This window comes from Anoplopoma fimbria, chromosome 6, assembly GCF_027596085.1.
Source record: "Anoplopoma fimbria isolate UVic2021 breed Golden Eagle Sablefish chromosome 6, Afim_UVic_2022, whole genome shotgun sequence".
NCBI classification, from domain to species: domain Eukaryota; kingdom Metazoa; phylum Chordata; class Actinopteri; order Perciformes; family Anoplopomatidae; genus Anoplopoma; species Anoplopoma fimbria.
Window position 1 is genome coordinate 23,075,544 of NC_072454.1, and position 15,995 is coordinate 23,091,538.

A 15,995-nucleotide genomic window follows, 5' to 3' on the forward strand; every position below is an offset into this window, starting at 1 on the left:
AGGTGGATTATTCTCTTAATTATGGGACAAACAGCTCACACAAGTGGTTTGTGAATGTTTTGTTGACGCTCAATAACAAGACACTATTGAAATGAAAAGCTTAAAGTGTGAAGCTGCCAACATGTAGTTGAGTTATGGCTCTTTCACTTTGTTATTACAGATTAAAATGCTCAAATACAATGTTTGCTAACTGAAGTCTGTAAAGAGTTGAAAAATGAGTTTTACCAATAAGTGTTATGCTGCACTATTGTGTTTATTCACGCGGGGGTTTGTTTGTTTATATTCAGTATCAATTCAATTCCTCAATCCCGGGCTCAGTTTATTTTGTATACCAGAATCACAAATTACAAATTTGCCTCAGCCTCCCGGTTTACATCTGTGCAATGAGACATCCTCTGTCCTTCCCTCATCCTCTGTCCTTCCCTCACATCCTCTGTCCACCCTACCTCCTCTGTCTTAGACCCTCACATCCTCTGTCCTTACACCCTCACATCCTCTGTCCTTACACCCTCACATCCTCTGTCTTAGACCCTCACATCCTCTGTCCTTAGACCAGACCTCAAATGTCCTTAGACCCTCACATCCTCTGTCCTTAGACCCTCACATCCTCTGTCCTTAGACCCTCACATCCTCTGTCCTTACACCCTCACATCCTCTGTCCTTACACCCTCACATCCTCTGTCCTTCCCTCACATTCACAGGAAAAACTCCCCTAAAAAACCCCTTTAACAGGGAGAAAAAAGGAAGAAACCTCTGGGAGAACGACAGAGGAGGGATCCTTCTCCCAGGATGGACAGAATGCAATAGATGTCATGTGTACAGAACGAACAGCATAACAGAGTTACAACACATTCAATGTATATGACATAAATGATTCATATAATAAGACTACTTATAATAACAGCAGCAATTATTACAGTAGAATTATAGCCATGAAAATAGGGATAGTAATGTGATTAATAATAATTGAAGTAGCAGTGGGTGTCAGTCGGCTCACAGCAGGATACGACTACGGTCCAGGTACCACAACGATTCATGGAAACCTGCTAAAACCACTAAAACTGCGTCGTATTTGAACAGGTTCCTTAAGTTCATTCACTAAGGGGTAAATGTTCCTTTGGGGCCGTCAGATAGAAGCACAGTGTGAGTCAAACTCTGAACGTTACTGTACTTAACGGTCTGAGGCCTATTTGTAGGCTACCTTACTCAAATATATATACATATACATTTACTTTACACTACTTTATAGAGAAATACAGTGCACTTTTGACCTTTTATTGTTAACTTGACAGGTGGCTTTTTACCAGTGAGTGTTGTTTTTTTTTACCTAACCCTGAGCTTTAAGGGTGATGAATTGCCTCAACAGGGATAAAATGGAGTGAGAGAGATGCTAGTAAACAACAGATGGTTGTAGAAGACCTTTAAGATTTGAATTAATTTCTATGATCCCTGAATAAAATATTATACCTTTTTATTGATTAAACTATACCACATGTTATAGTGTGTAGGAAAAAATCCCTCTGCTTAATTAATACATTTACCTTTGATACTTTAAACTGGTTGCAGGGCTTTTACTGCAGGTACTGCTCTGTTATTCATTAAACAGCTGAACTGGAATTACTTTAACCTTTAAATGCAGATTAACTAGGTTAATTGAGAAAAAAAAATTGAGATCTAAACTACTTATATACTTTTTTTTATTTGCCCTTGTTTTCTTTCATGGTTTTTGATCCAGTCCTTGTCTTATCTCTTGTAGTTAATATTTAAAGACATGGATGACTAATGATAAGAGACTGAGTAACATTTGAAGTATGGAGCCCACTTTAATACATTTAAGACCATTTACATTACATCTTTGGCACAACGTTTTGAATAACGCCTGATAAAACCCCATCCCACTTAAGCAACAATGGTGTTAAAGACACTGAATAATAGACATAAAAATGCTTCAGTTTGATGTTTTCAACATTATAGACTTGACAGCAACACAAAAAAAAACCATAACAGAGTTAAGGATGCTCCAGTATCAGTTCTATGATCATATCTACATTGTGTGTGTTAGTGAACACAATTAACAAATGAGCTAAACTAATGACTAAATAAATTATTCACATAATCTCATATGCTGATTTTAGCTTGATAAAGGATTTGACACTTGCAACAGACACATTTAGAGCTCACAATAACAACAAGTTTAGTGGGTTACAGCCAGACCATATTCACAAAAAATGTATACAATAATAAACAGAGCTGCAACTGACTAAGGACAACAACAAACAAAACACAAACATTTTAACTAAATGAAAGTGTTGATATATTTATATTTCATAATTTCTAAATTTCTGCAGCAGACTAGACGGGGAATCAGCGGCCCAACGGAAACGTCGATGGCAGTAATCACCTAAGCAAAGAAGAGAAAAGTCAGTTAGTCTTATAGGATTTAATACTGTGAGAACAATACATACTCCTGGGTGGTACTCAGTAAATAATGAATAGGATAGAAACGGTTTGAAATGGTTAGAAACCTTATCCTGCTTGTCACTGAGGTAACAACTGATTTCTAACTTTGCACATTGGATGCAGGCAACATTATAGTGCATTTTGTTGGTGATCAGCTTTACATATGTCAAGGTGAGAATGTTCTTTTTAAAAACAATCATAGTGCACTGGTTAGATAAAGAGTTACTATGGAAATGCCTGTACTTGTTTGCACTTAAGAAGCAAATAAATCAAGTCTCTGTACTTTCCCACCTTTGAGAATATTTAGTAATTTGCTTACTTGCAGAAGGCATGGCATCATGTGAAGGGATCCTCTGAGCTTCTTGGTCAGAATGAAGGTCCTCTGCTTGGGGATTGACTGGGACTCCTGCATTTGAAGCCTCCAACATTGGTTCCTTCTTATTTCTCACAGCCCAGTGCATTGACTGAAAACAGATGACCACATACATCAGAAGGATATCTAACTTTAACAGATGACACAATATTTTCAAGTTTTTGTTTTCACAATCAATACCAAAGTCAAGACATTACATACAGTTTTAACGGAGTCTTCCAAGGCTTGCCAGTCATGAAAAGAAATAGTAACTCCACTTCTTATCCAATGGTCGTAGTTCTTTCTTTTGGTTTCATTGCATAAAACCTCTTTGGCTTCCTGCAGCTTTTGGAAATCTGCCACTGTCAAAATGAAAGAACATATCAGGGTGTAAGATGGATCATTATGCTTCCCAAATTAGGAGAAATAAATGTCCTATTATTTGCATGAAGTTGAAGCTCTACATTAACATAATTTGCTTTGAAGTCAAGATATCGGAAGGAGGCATTAACTGTTTAAAATCCTTTTAAATACAAACTTGTCACATCAATGGTTCACATATGTACCTGCTCTTGGACTGTTCAGGTGTTTGTCTGGATGACATGCTAAGGCTCGGATCTTGTATTCACTGAGAATCTGTTCAGTCTGCAAGGGAAAAGGTAACATATAAAAATTGCCTTTGCCAAAATAAATATTTGAAATTCAGGAATCAGTCACTTATTTTGTTTTCTTGGGACATCACTCACATTAAAGTGTATCTGTATATCTGTGAGGTTTCTAGATTTCCCTGACATATGCAATTCAATATATGTCAGGGAATATAGACACTGATTTTCTGACCCTTGTATTTTTTATATTGCTTTGGAAATCATATGGATCCATGTTTAGAAACGGTCAGATGTATTAGCTTATCATTCGTATGACGCATGCTGCTACGGGCAAGGTGACATTATTCATATGTGACGTGCTGTTTCCATTATAGTCAGCCTCCTCGACTGGTAATTCTGATGTTTCCATCATGTCCCCATGTTGAAGAATTGATTATTAAAGACAAATCCTGTGGCACAACCGACACAGACACTTTATGACGCACGACTAGTTCCTCTGACATGTTTTGCTGAAGCTCCAACAGGTCTCTGTCGGATCAGACTAACCTCTGGACCATGCATGATTCAATAAGCTTTTGGTTTACATGTGGCTGATATGTTACTTACATCCATCATTCTACGTTTTAACTTCTGAGTTATTCAATCAGTAGCCTATGTATTGGTTTGTAGATGCAAACAACAACTATTTCACCCAGCAAATAGGCTTATCCTCAACCCAATGGCAATAACTTACCGACGACAGTTCATCACATCCTAATAACCCGTAGTAATCCTCCAAGTCCTCTGGTTTGCAGTTCAAAATAGTCTCCATAAAAAAATCTTCTATGAAGTGTGTATGGTTTCTTCTCACTGAGAGGCTTTAATATCTGCTGTTCACAGATGTTCGGTTCAAGGGCGGCTGACAGGCAGCTGTGCTTCACTCACTAACACTGGATTTTTAAAGTTAAAGTCTTTTTTCATTATTTTACCAGCTAGCTTTGAGTAAGTAATGGGGAAACTGCCTAATAGTTAGAATTGTCGAGGGAGACCTCTCCTGGGTTGTGGAGAAAATCCAGCGGTCCGTTTTTACAATATGACGTATGCTGCCTTCAGGTGTCCAAGCTAAAGCTCGGAGTTTAGACAATTCATGGAGTTACGGCAAAAGTAGCCTTCAAAATTAGAAAAAAAAACGTAACATTGAACTCTGTCATGAAATCTTTTTCAGTTTTTGACGACTCGGCTACTTATCATGTGGTATAAAGTACGTGGCCAAATGAAATTGATACGTTTGCAGGAGGCGTTGAGGTTGTTATTAAAACATAAACATATTTCTGTAACAGGAAAGCTATGAAATATTTAGACATAGCTAATATGCTATCATCAGTACGTCTGACGTCTACGTTTTATTCACAAATGTTTGCAGTCAGGACTACTTTAACTTTGATAAAAATGACTCCGACCGTGCCTGAAGGCAGCAATATTTTGTTATGGTTTTACGTCATCGACGTAAAGGGGGACGCTCCAGACGCGTCTATTGGAGGAGAATAAGTCACGTGTGATATGCAAATGAGACAGCTGTCCGAGAGGAAGGCTCTGCTCAGCGGCTCTGCGGGCTGAAGATGGCGGACGGAGAGACTAGTCTCGGAATGGCCTATTCAGGCGCATCCGACATGGAGGAACCTGCCGCGAAAAGGTCGAAAATCAGTCCGGAGACGAACTACGGATTCAAAGTTGCTCAAGAAGATCAACTCTCATGTGTCTCTGGGGCCAAAGAGAGCTGGGAGGCGGCGGTGAATTGTACGCAACCAGCGGGGAAGGAAGCGACGCCGGTGATGGCGGTGGAGCAGGCCCCGGCGGCGCTAGGCGGAGACAACAATGGACTGGGACTGCTGGTCTCTGAGCCGCACAAACCAGTCGTGAGACTAGACGACAGCGCCGTACTGGGAGCAACGGAGGAGAGCGCAGGTATGCGAGGAGACCCACGACTGATTGTGGGCAATGCTTGTTTAACCGGCGAGTTTGAAACAGTGTGTAAGTTAAGTTTACATCTATCCTCGCTGACGTCAAACAGTGGAGACGTGTGGGTGTCCGAGTTAACATTACCACTCAAGACTGCAACTTTAACTTAGTTCCTTAGTGAAGGCTAAACGTGGAAGACGAGACTGTCCGTGACGCATCTTGTGGGGATTTAACGACGCTGTTTCATTCCTTCACGGAGCTAAACTTTGATTGACACTTGGCATTATCTCTTTCCCATAACCATGCATATCGGTTGTAAATGAGCATTGTGATAATTAGTGATAGGCTCCACTTATCTTATTCATTTGAGAAACTTCTCTGTTCTCAGATTTCCTGGCACATGAAGATCTTCCCTCCAACGGTCTGGCTGTCACGCCGGACCAGATAGACGAGGACGACGACAGGTCCTCACATGCAAGCTCCAGCGACTGGACACCACAGCCGCAGATAGGTAACATCTGAAGCTGCTTTTATTGCATCCAGTGGCACAACATGTACATTGTAGAATACTGAGTTAAATTGTTCTCACCTCTTCAAGAAGTACTACCCTGAGCCTTCCTCGTAGCACTTATTGCACTCGTATTAGTTGTTGCACTTACTGTATTCGTATCAGTTCGCTGCACTTATTGAATTTGTATTTGTTTACTGCACTTATCCTATTCGTATTAGTTTGTTGCACTTACTATATTCGTATTAGTCTGTTGCAATTATTGTTTTCGTAGTAATTTGCCTCTGCACTATACTTTTGCTCTGGTTTATGCTTTAAGATGCTTGTTTAAGAAAGGAGATGCACTTATGACTTCTGGTGACTAGTAGTTCTCTTGAATACCTATGTTGAATACACTTCCTGTAAGTCGCTTTGGATAAAAGCGTCTGCTAAATGACTGTAATGTAATGTAATGTAATGTAATGTTCTCTGCCAGGCTCCTACAGTTTCATCCAGCAACACATCAGAGAGACGGATCCGAGGACCATTCTGAGGGAATTGCTGCCCGAGACTGTGCTCCCACCAGATTTAGACGACATGACATTGTGGCAGATTATCATCAACATCTCGGAACCTCCAAAAAGAAAGAAGCGGAAGGATATCAACACCTTAGAAGATGTCGTCAGGCTACTCCATGAAAGTAAAAGGATCCTTGTGCTGACTGGTGCTGGGGTATGCATTTACTTTAATGTTAAACAGTGGTACTGTTTACATTTCTATGTCTCTGAGTGAATACATAGTACCAATGTTAATGCTATTAATTCAGTATGCCTGTATTTTCTTTTTTTAGGTGTCAGTTTCATGTGGAATACCAGATTTTCGCTCCAGAGATGGAATTTATGCACGGCTTGCTGTAGATTTCCCTGATCTTCCAGACCCTCAAGCTATGTTCGACATTGAGTACTTCAGACGGGACCCAAGACCCTTTTTCAAGTTTGCTAAGGTTTGTTCGTTGTGTCCACTTCAAATCAAATTTGATAACAATATATACAAACGACAGATTTAATCGCCCTCCAACTTAGACCCAGATGTATGATGTAATAAGATAATATATTTTATTAAAATGATGTATTCAAAACAACATGCTTTAGCAAGGTTTGATGATAACATTCATAGATACAAAAGTTTTTCACACATGGATCTGCATAACCACGTTATCTAACATGGTTTTGGTCACACGGGGAAGAAAAGCCAGGGGAAATGACTGTAAAGACATACACTTTAGAGTGCACATCATATCTTTTACATTGTATCCCTTTGCTTCTGTTTTTGTATTTCACACAGATAGTATTAATATCATAAATTGTTTACCCTTGAGCACAGAGAGGAGATGCATGTCCTTTGCTCTAATATGATCCTAAGACCCTTGTGTGCAGAACATGTCTTTGGTGTTTATTTTGTGTTTTTAAAAGAGGACTCTCTTTGACTTTTTAATAATGCGGCGACATATTTGAGGCTTCTTTAAACTCAGTCACCTGCAGTCATGAGGATTTATTTTGCCTTAGGCCATTGGAATGCATTTGTATTCATTTGATGTTAAAAGATCCAGCTTGTGAGACAATAACAAAGACTTAAAACAAGTTCAAGTTTTCCAGATGAAGGGTGCAGAGTACAGTGGTGATATTCATGATCATAGCAAGCCTTGGAGTCAGTCCACAAGAGTTGAATGCATCCTTTTTGTTACAGGAGATTTACCCCGGTCAGTTCCAGCCTTCACCCTGTCACAAATTCATATCTATGCTGGATAAGCAGGGAAAGCTGCTGCGCAATTACACACAAAACATCGATACATTAGAACAAGTGTCTGGAGTCAAGCGGATTATCCAGTGTCATGGTGAGTGATACAGCCTATAGATGGATCTTGCTTTTTTTTTTTATGCATTTCAGTCCATTGGGATTGTGAAATTCATCATTACATTTTATTTCAGGGTCGTTTGCAACTGCTTCCTGTCTCGTCTGTAAACACAAAGTGGATTGTGAAGCTATAAGGGAAGACATCTTTAACCAGGTAATTATTCATTACAAACTGTTCCAAGATAACACATTCACATGCACTGCTTGACACTATTGGATGTAAATGAAAAATGCACAAATCGCCACAATTATTTCATGGTTATTGCATGAAACAAGCGTCTTCCAGCGTTGACTCTTGCAGGGCCCAAGAAAGCTGTTACATTTGCAGTGTTCGAGATCTTGAACACTTTGTGCCAGGACTAGGTACAAAACTGGAGCAGTACCAACTCCACAAGAGCAAACCAGGAGCAGCAATTTGGATAAATAAATAAGATAAATGGATCCCTTTCACCGCAGACATCTTATTTGTCAAACCGGTGCAACAAATAACCATCAGGAATTGCTGCATTGCGTTGCATTATTTGCTTGAAAGTAGAAATTATTAATGTTATGAGCTCCATCTGCAATTCTCTGCAGTCAAAAGGGCCTTTGAATTTTACTAGCCATTGGCAAGGCTGTCAAGATATTTTAATGAAATTAGAAAAAAACTAAACTTTTGAAATGTGAGAGAGATCAGATTTGATGATGTTGCCCTAGACTTAAATACTGATCCAAGTCACTTCCACACAGTGAGGCGTACAGCTTAATAATTAACACCGGTATTGGATCGGTACTGGGTATTGTCTGTTAATCGAAGCCCAGGTGTCTATTAGTATCGAGACTCAAAAAGTTGAATCAATGCAAGATATAACTTGGCAGGGCACGCCTTTTAACAATATTTTGTCATAATGCTAATAACGTGATATCCTTCTGTAGGTTGTCCCTCGTTGTCCACGTTGTCCAGATATTCCCCTGGCAATCATGAAACCTGACATCGTCTTCTTCGGAGAGAATCTTCCAGAAATGTTCCACAGAGCCATGAAACAGGACAAAGATGAGGTGGACCTCTTGATTGTCATCGGCTCTTCACTTAAAGTCCGACCAGTTGCCCTCATCCCAAGTATGTTTGTCAGATAAATGGATAAATGTGTTCTGTAAGATCTACGCAATAACCAGTATGTTTCTATTGTTCTAGCATTTAACCCAAACATCCAATTCATAAAATGTTCCCCTTCATCCCATTCAGACTCCATTCCACATGAAGTGCCTCAGATCCTGATCAATAGGGAGCAGCTGCCTCATCTCAACTTTGACGTGGAGCTACTTGGCGACTGTGATGTCATTGTCAATGAGCTCTGTCATCGGTTGGCTGGAGACTTTGAGCAGCTCTGCTACAACTTTGTAAGACTCACCGAGACCACAGAGAAACCCCCGCGGCTACCAGAACAGCCACCAAGTGAGGCCTTGCCTGCTGCCATTGATGCAGCTCAGGAGGAGCAGAAGCAGCACAGCACAGACTCTGTAACTGAGCCTTCAGAGGAGACGGAGACGGAGAGTCTGAATGTCACAGACGCTGCTGGTAATGATGTTCCACCTCCAGAGCCTTGTCCAAATGCTCAGTGTCCCAGTGAGGAGACAGCTGAGCCTTCAGAGTTACCAGCAGAAGACGCACCAAAAGAGGAGGCCGCTGAAGTGAAGAGCCAAACCTCCAACCTTGAGTTTCGTAGACGCTGCTGGATGAGTCGAATCAACAGAAGTCCAATCAGCAAACGCCTTGAGAGTAAGCTTTAGACTATGGTAGAGCAAACAACACCCTTTACTATAATAAAAAAAAAATGTGTCTGTATATATTATTTGATTTTTATACATTATGACTATTATATATTTGTATGTATTTGAAAGTGAGACATCGATGAGCAAAAACAGTTGCTAACCCGTCATGCCATTAATTGGAGCTTTTTTCCCCTTCATGCAGCTGGAAAATATGTGTCAACCCGAATAATCATATATTCTTTAAAATCTTCTCCTGATATTGATTTCAGCACTGTACATTGTTTGTATTTGTCCCACAGCAGGCCAGTACCTGTTCCAAGCACCAAATCACTACATCTTCCACGGGGCCGAGGTTTACTCTGACTCTGAAGATGAGACGTCGAGCTCCTGTGGCAGCGACAGTGACGAGTCTGAATGCAGTGCAGACGGGCTGGAAGACGACAGCGACTTGGAAGATGCCGACACACTAGCAGCGGATGGAGAGACATGTCTCAGAGACACATTACAACTTACTTTAGCCAACGAGGCCGCGTCAAGTGTGCAGACAGACAGTACTTCTGAAAAGACTCAAAGCACCACACACCTTTAAATGTAAAGTACCCAGTCGATAAGCACTAATTGTCTTTATATATATATATATTATATATATATATATATATATATATATATATATATATATATATATATATATATATATATATAGTTTCGTATATTTTTCGACTCATCAACCGTACTATTATTTTTCATAAAGTTGAAATTGCTTGACAACTATGTTGACAACGACAAGTTTTTCTTCTGTGCCCAGTTTGGTCACAAACATTGTGTCTGAAACATCATACTGTATACTTCTTACTGAATAGAATGCAGCAGTCTTTGTTTTTTGTTCAGATTTCTTTTCATGTGCTCATCTCATTTTCATTCATATTTTGAGAAATTCTTCTGAGCATGCCGCTAATGCAACACTAGATTAAGCTTTGATTCCTAAATTGCAGTCATTACAGGGAAAAGCTTCAAATGTCTCAGTCCATAGCGTGAATTCAGCTGTGGTATAATGATGTGATTTAAAGTTTGTTCATGTTCCAATTGGAAAACATGTAAATATGTTAGCCTACTGCCTGCAAAATAGGGGGTACTATGAGTTTCAGACACATGCATAAATCTTCAGATGGTTTACTTGAACACATTGTCTACCTTGCAATATGAAAGTTCAGCACTGCCCTTTCACAAGGGTAAATGCTAGAATTAAGAACAGTACTTTTTCATTTTAGACCAAAGAACGCTTTATCACCCTGCTCCTACGTTGTCATAAGCTTTGTATGTTTAACCTGTCATTTAAATCGTTGAAAAAAATATACAACTATTGAAAAGGTGTTCCTTCCGACATGTGGCAGCTACTTTTTATGGTCAAGCCTCTTATTTTTATACTCTGATGTGAGACATACTCATCCAAGAGTATATGCTAGTTTATATGTGTACAAAGTTATACTAAGTGGGATTATTAAACTGTAGGAATATATTCAATGAGTCCACATTGAAAAATGGCACTTTTTTTTCAATCTCATAAAAGTGGTTTTAATGCCCATGTCAATTTTCATAGAATATAAAGTTAAAACATTCGTTATACTGAGGAGCCTACTGCCTGTAAAGATAAAGTGTTGGTAGATGGACATATTTTGAGCCAATGTATTGGATAAAGGTATACTCTACACCAACACAACTAATATACCATTTACAAGGTAATGTTTTGTTTACAGTATAAGGAAATACGTTTTTTTTTTTTACTTTTTTTTAGTGGTTATCTCTTCTTGGGTTCGCAGTAAAAAAAAAAAAAGAATGAAAAACACTGACAATTTCTTTGTTATTTCGTGCACAACACACTCCAATCAATTCACATTATTATCTTCAAATTGAAGGCACAGGCGAGGAAAGTGCGCCACCTAGCGTCTAGTTCCTGGTTTCACTTCATGCAGCGTTCTAAGAGACAACGACTGAGTTACATTTCAACATTGCTATAACAGCATTACAGCGCAATACATGCAAGGTTTTAACTTTAGTAGAGGAGGGCTGAAGTGTAGTTAGTGGAATACCATTGTCAAACACTCCTAGTTTGCGCATGCGTGGTATGGTAATATGAAGTGTCATTTCAACCTGTAATATCTGGCTAGTCAATATGTTAACATATTTAGTCTTTATACACGTTACCATAAATACAGCTTAAGAACTTTACTCGATTTCAAGTCTTTGGAACTACATTTCCCAGTTTTGTTTCCCTCAGCTGCTCCGCTTTACGACATGTCGTAAAACTCCTGTTAACAGCTAAACCGAGATGGACACCGCCAAAGACGACTGACAGTGTTTTGTCTTTATCCTTTAATTGTTATCTAAAAATGGTCATGTAGTGGCGCCAGGTTTCAGCACACTGGGGCCGGTTTTGGTTAAAATGGAGGCCATGGAAGACGACAGTCTGGACACAAAAGACGACCATAACCACAACTATTGTGCAAGCAGCAGCAGTAGTAAAGTCCGCACGTATCTGAGGAGCCAGCTCTCGGGTGTAAGTACGGTCGCACAGTCCGCTTGTCCGCCTGTGCCGGGAGCAGAACCTGGGAACAGACGAGGGAAACTGTGGTCCGGTAGCACCGGGTCAAAGTTCATGGACTCGGATTCAGGCAGTGAGAGCAGCGAAGTCAGCGAGACTGACTGCACGGCTCCGCCAGCTGCTGTTGAGGGGAAATTCAGCCTTGATTCTACTTCCAAGTTCCGTAAGTACACATGAAGCAGGCACTGTCCCAACAGGGCCCGAGATCCTGTGGTCAGTCAGCGGCTCGGCCTGCTGCAGTGTTACTACTGTTCAGACTGATGCTCCTCACACAACATCATTTGCTCTGTTAGGCCTGATGGCTTTGGCCAGAATCATTTGCCTGATATAAACAGGTCGTTTCACACCTGACCAGATCTCCTCCTTTCACTCAGTTCTTAATGCAATGGCTGTAGAGGACTACCGCAAAAACCACTGGCCAAACCTGGAGAAGGCTATTGACCGTCTGCTGATTCAAAATCCTACAGACCACATCTCTGTCTCTTATGCACAGATATACAGGTAAGCCAAATACAGGTACACACACACACACACACACACACACACACACACACACACACACACCTGAGCTGGGCAAGGTTTCCCTACAGTATGTGATTTCTGTTGCCTCGACGAACCCCATAAAGTTGCCATGAGCATCACTGGTAATATTGGTAAAACTGAAATGCTGGGTCTGAGTTCCCCCCCCCCCCTTGTTTTGTTTCCTAGTTATGTCTACAAGTGTGTGTGTCAGCAGCACTCTGAGCTGCTCTACAACGATTTGACATTGAAAATAACAAATCATCTACAACAGGTTTCCACCCATCTACAAGTAAGAAAATCCAAATACTAGAGACTTATTATTATCAGCACATCCAGAAACTAAGATATTGACTAAAACTTTCATTATTGTTTTCCAGGCCAGCCTACCAGAGGACTTCATTGAGAACTTTAATGTTGCGTTGACACAATACACAGCGTCTCTTCAATGTATAGTTCCTGTATTTATGTACTTGGTAGGCATCTATTTTTTCTGTCAAATATCTGTTCTAAAGACAACATAATACTTGGACTATCAAGTGAAGTTTCTGGCACATTCCATGCAACCAAGTATACCCCTGTGCTACGGTATCAATCTTCTTCTCAATTGTTTTTCCATCTTCATTGTTTTCAGAACAAGTTCTACATCGAGTCCAAGCTGAACAGAGACCTAAGAGAAGATCTGATGAAGCTGTTTGCCGATCACGTCGCAGAAATACACGTGAACACACTGATGCGTGAGTGTGTTGAACTAATCTTACCATCTACGGTTGTTTTAAATCAAGGGCAGATATTTGTCTCAGCCTATTGTGCTGTTGTTTCTGATCCTGGAAAGCACAGGATTTTTGACTCAGGACTTGGGAACAATGTCTTTCTTCTTTTCCTGTTCAGCTCTCCTCATCAAAGCCCATTCCATGCCGTTTCAAGTGCAGCCATCTACAATGGCCAGCGTGGTTAAAGGCCTCCACAGCCTCCGACCAGGTGAGCTATGGTCATTGTGACGGAGCAAGACAAACCGACGTATAGGTTTATTTCTTCCACCTTTTCGAATGAGCTCCACTTTACATGTCCCTCTGTTTCATTTGGTGTTTCTCTTTCAGACTGGGCCCAGTTAGCCCCGGCTCTCTTCTGTGGGTTCATCCCCCAAATAAACCCTCCTGCTGTAGAGTCTCTGCTGCCGGACTACGCCGCTCATGACCAGAAGTTACAGCTGGAGCTCTCCATGAACGGATTTCCTCGGTCTGTTTTCTGAAGCGTCAGTCTTTTACAGTCTATATGTAAAACACAGCTTTTGATAATGCAATTTGCTTTAAATCACTGATGTGCTGTGTTTTTTTTTGTTTTCCAGAGGTGACCAGTCTCGCAAAAGGGCCAGCGATGACTCCTGATAGCAGAGCCGCCGTCTCTAGATTTGTTGCAGAACTTTTACTGTGCCTCCTACATCTTTTATCACAAGTTGGCTACAAGGTTGACAATGTGTCAGTTTCATCTCTCGACTCAAGGCTACAAAACACTGTGAACCAAAAAAAAAAAACATGGTGTTGGGTTGTATGGCAGAAGCTTAATCTTACTGCACTGAAGAAAAAGCACATAGACTTCCATGGTGGTGCTTTCCTCTGTGATCCTGATGCATCCAGCTTCAGTATTTGTGGGATGCTGCTGTGTGCGCTGAGATGGGTGTCTTCATGTTCTCCTCGTTTGAAGAGTGCCTTCGTGGTGCCTTCTGATCGGATATCCTAACGCTGGATAAACTGGTGATGGGTATTTCATTCCTAACCTTTAACATGGAAGTGTCTTTTTGATATACTGGGCTAATCAAACGTTCTATTGCTGCTAACAATACTGTCCGTGTGATAATACTACAACTCCCTCAGTTTCACCCACTGTGACCGTAACCCAGTGGATTCACTCAATACACAAAAGAGTGTGAAGAGACATAAGAACAAGGGGAAGTCAAGTCATCGACCCTGAACTATGGTTCTCTTCTTCATGATGCCTTTACTGTGTTGGTAAACCGGATTGTATTTTCCTGTTACGCCAAAGAGGATTTGCAGTTTTCTTTTATATATATATATATAAAAAGCATTAAATTCATGCTGAGCCACTGAGCCATATCATTTTTTTTAAAAACTAGCACGTTTTGACTTTGGTTGACCAGTTTGTTTGTTAGACTTGAATCAAATATCAAATTGAGATGTCACTTGTCTGTTTTAGCCTTGCATGTAGGATTGGCAGGGATTGCCATGTAGGACATTACACTGTTTGCCAGACAGCTTACACAACCACAGAGTGGTGTTTGACATTTTTTTAATTTCACTTCAGTTTGTTTGACAACTTGCCTAAATCGTCCCTAAACTGTAAATATATCAAACCTGTTGCTCGGATGCATGGAATTTATAGAAATAATGATATGCAAATATTGTTTGGCCCGAGTCTGGCGTGCTTGTGCATTAAATGTTCCTAACATGTATAGCCTGTTCATGATGTAAATATTTTTTGTGCTTTGCATAGTAGTCAGTGTAAACTAGCTTCTGTCACACATGCATTTGTGTTAAATGATTCACTTGAATGGAAATATTTGATACAAGGTCTTACACTGTTTTAAGTGTAAATAGATGCTCAGGCTTGCTTTTGGTTTCCGTCTGTGGGTTTTGGCAATGGTTCTCATTGTCTTTCAAATAAACTAATTTCATTAATGATTGGTACACAGATGGTTTTGTTTTTCACAGTACAAGATTTTAAATCTGGGTCTTGACAAATGTTCTAATAAATAGGAAGACATTATGATAAGAAATAGAAGAAAGTCCGACTCGTTGCCGATGCCAAACATTGTTGTTATTGATGTACTATGTTACTTATTCACTTTCTCTCTAACATGCTGCAACAAATATCCATGTTGAACCAACTGAACAACTGTGAATAAACTTCCACTTGGCTGAAATGCAGTTTGAGAAATAAGTTGCAACCAAATCTTTACTCTAAAACCCATGAAATTCTTGAATCCAGTCAAACTTGACTGACTCACATTACCGTCTGCATTTTTATATGCAACATTAGTGCTTTATGGACTGTTAATCTGCTGTGTTAACATTAGTGTCTGGGAGGCTCAACAAGGGGCTTCTAAATCTGTGGGATGGAGGTCTGTGACGGACTGCTGGAGGAGGAATCCCTTTACAGCATTACCCCCCCGGCCAATGAGCTGGGACGCCACCCCGACACATGGGCCAGGCCTCCCCAAAATAACCTGCGACTACTGCACTGACAAATGTTGCTACTTGTACTGGTAACAGTTTACCGTAGCTGTTCAGCTCCATACTTTCCCGTAAACTCCAAGGTGAACTCTGTGTGTTGAAAGCCGGGAAGGCT

At 40.4% G+C, this 15,995-nt stretch overlaps 3 protein-coding genes across 3 annotated transcripts; 2 read left to right on the forward strand and 1 right to left on the reverse strand.

Moving 5' to 3' along the window:
- Positions 1-1,798: 1,798 nt before the first annotated feature.
- On the reverse strand, positions 1,799-4,507 carry dnajc12 (DnaJ (Hsp40) homolog, subfamily C, member 12). The gene is made up of 5 exons (XM_054600470.1): positions 4,154-4,507; positions 3,379-3,457; positions 3,035-3,174; positions 2,780-2,924; positions 1,799-2,401 (listed from the first exon to the last, which is right to left on the reverse strand). The coding sequence occupies exons 1-5, from the start codon at positions 4,229-4,231 to the stop codon at positions 2,319-2,321; spliced, it is 525 nt and encodes a 174-aa protein (XP_054456445.1). The 5' UTR covers positions 4,232-4,507; the 3' UTR covers positions 1,799-2,318.
- A 457-nt stretch (positions 4,508-4,964) lies between these two features.
- Positions 4,965-10,121, forward strand: sirt1 (sirtuin 1). The gene is made up of 9 exons (XM_054600118.1): positions 4,965-5,364; positions 5,747-5,869; positions 6,342-6,577; positions 6,696-6,848; positions 7,592-7,739; positions 7,834-7,913; positions 8,675-8,858; positions 8,985-9,518; positions 9,811-10,121. The coding sequence occupies exons 1-9, from the start codon at positions 5,019-5,021 to the stop codon at positions 10,098-10,100; spliced, it is 2,094 nt and encodes a 697-aa protein (XP_054456093.1). The 5' UTR covers positions 4,965-5,018; the 3' UTR covers positions 10,101-10,121.
- A 1,562-nt stretch (positions 10,122-11,683) lies between these two features.
- Positions 11,684-15,325, forward strand: cacul1 (CDK2 associated cullin domain 1). Its single transcript, XM_054600342.1, has 8 exons — positions 11,684-12,273; positions 12,485-12,611; positions 12,819-12,921; positions 13,010-13,105; positions 13,264-13,366; positions 13,521-13,610; positions 13,730-13,868; positions 13,978-15,325. The coding sequence occupies exons 1-8, from the start codon at positions 11,952-11,954 to the stop codon at positions 14,015-14,017; spliced, it is 1,020 nt and encodes a 339-aa protein (XP_054456317.1). The 5' UTR covers positions 11,684-11,951; the 3' UTR covers positions 14,018-15,325.
- Positions 15,326-15,995: the final 670 nt, after the last annotated feature.

Coding starts and splice junctions, on each gene's coding strand:
- dnajc12 (XM_054600470.1), bottom strand. CDS start 4,231: ATGGAGACTATTTTGAACTGCAAACCAGAGGACTTGGAGGATTACTAC. Junction 3,175..3,378: donor CCTGAACAGTCCAAGAGCAG/GTACATATGTGA, acceptor TCATTTTGACAG/TGGCAGATTTCCAAAAGCTG. Junction 2,402..2,779: donor TGATGCCATGCCTTCTGCAA/GTAAGCAAATTA, acceptor TTCTTTGCTTAG/GTGATTACTGCCATCGACGT.
- sirt1 (XM_054600118.1), top strand. CDS start 5,019: ATGGCGGACGGAGAGACTAGTCTCGGAATGGCCTATTCAGGCGCATCC. Junction 5,870..6,341: donor GACACCACAGCCGCAGATAG/GTAACATCTGAA, acceptor GTTCTCTGCCAG/GCTCCTACAGTTTCATCCAG. Junction 7,740..7,833: donor GCGGATTATCCAGTGTCATG/GTGAGTGATACA, acceptor ATTTTATTTCAG/GGTCGTTTGCAACTGCTTCC.
- cacul1 (XM_054600342.1), top strand. CDS start 11,952: ATGGAGGCCATGGAAGACGACAGTCTGGACACAAAAGACGACCATAAC. Junction 12,274..12,484: donor TGATTCTACTTCCAAGTTCC/GTAAGTACACAT, acceptor CCTTTCACTCAG/TTCTTAATGCAATGGCTGTA. Junction 13,106..13,263: donor TTCCTGTATTTATGTACTTG/GTAGGCATCTAT, acceptor CATTGTTTTCAG/AACAAGTTCTACATCGAGTC.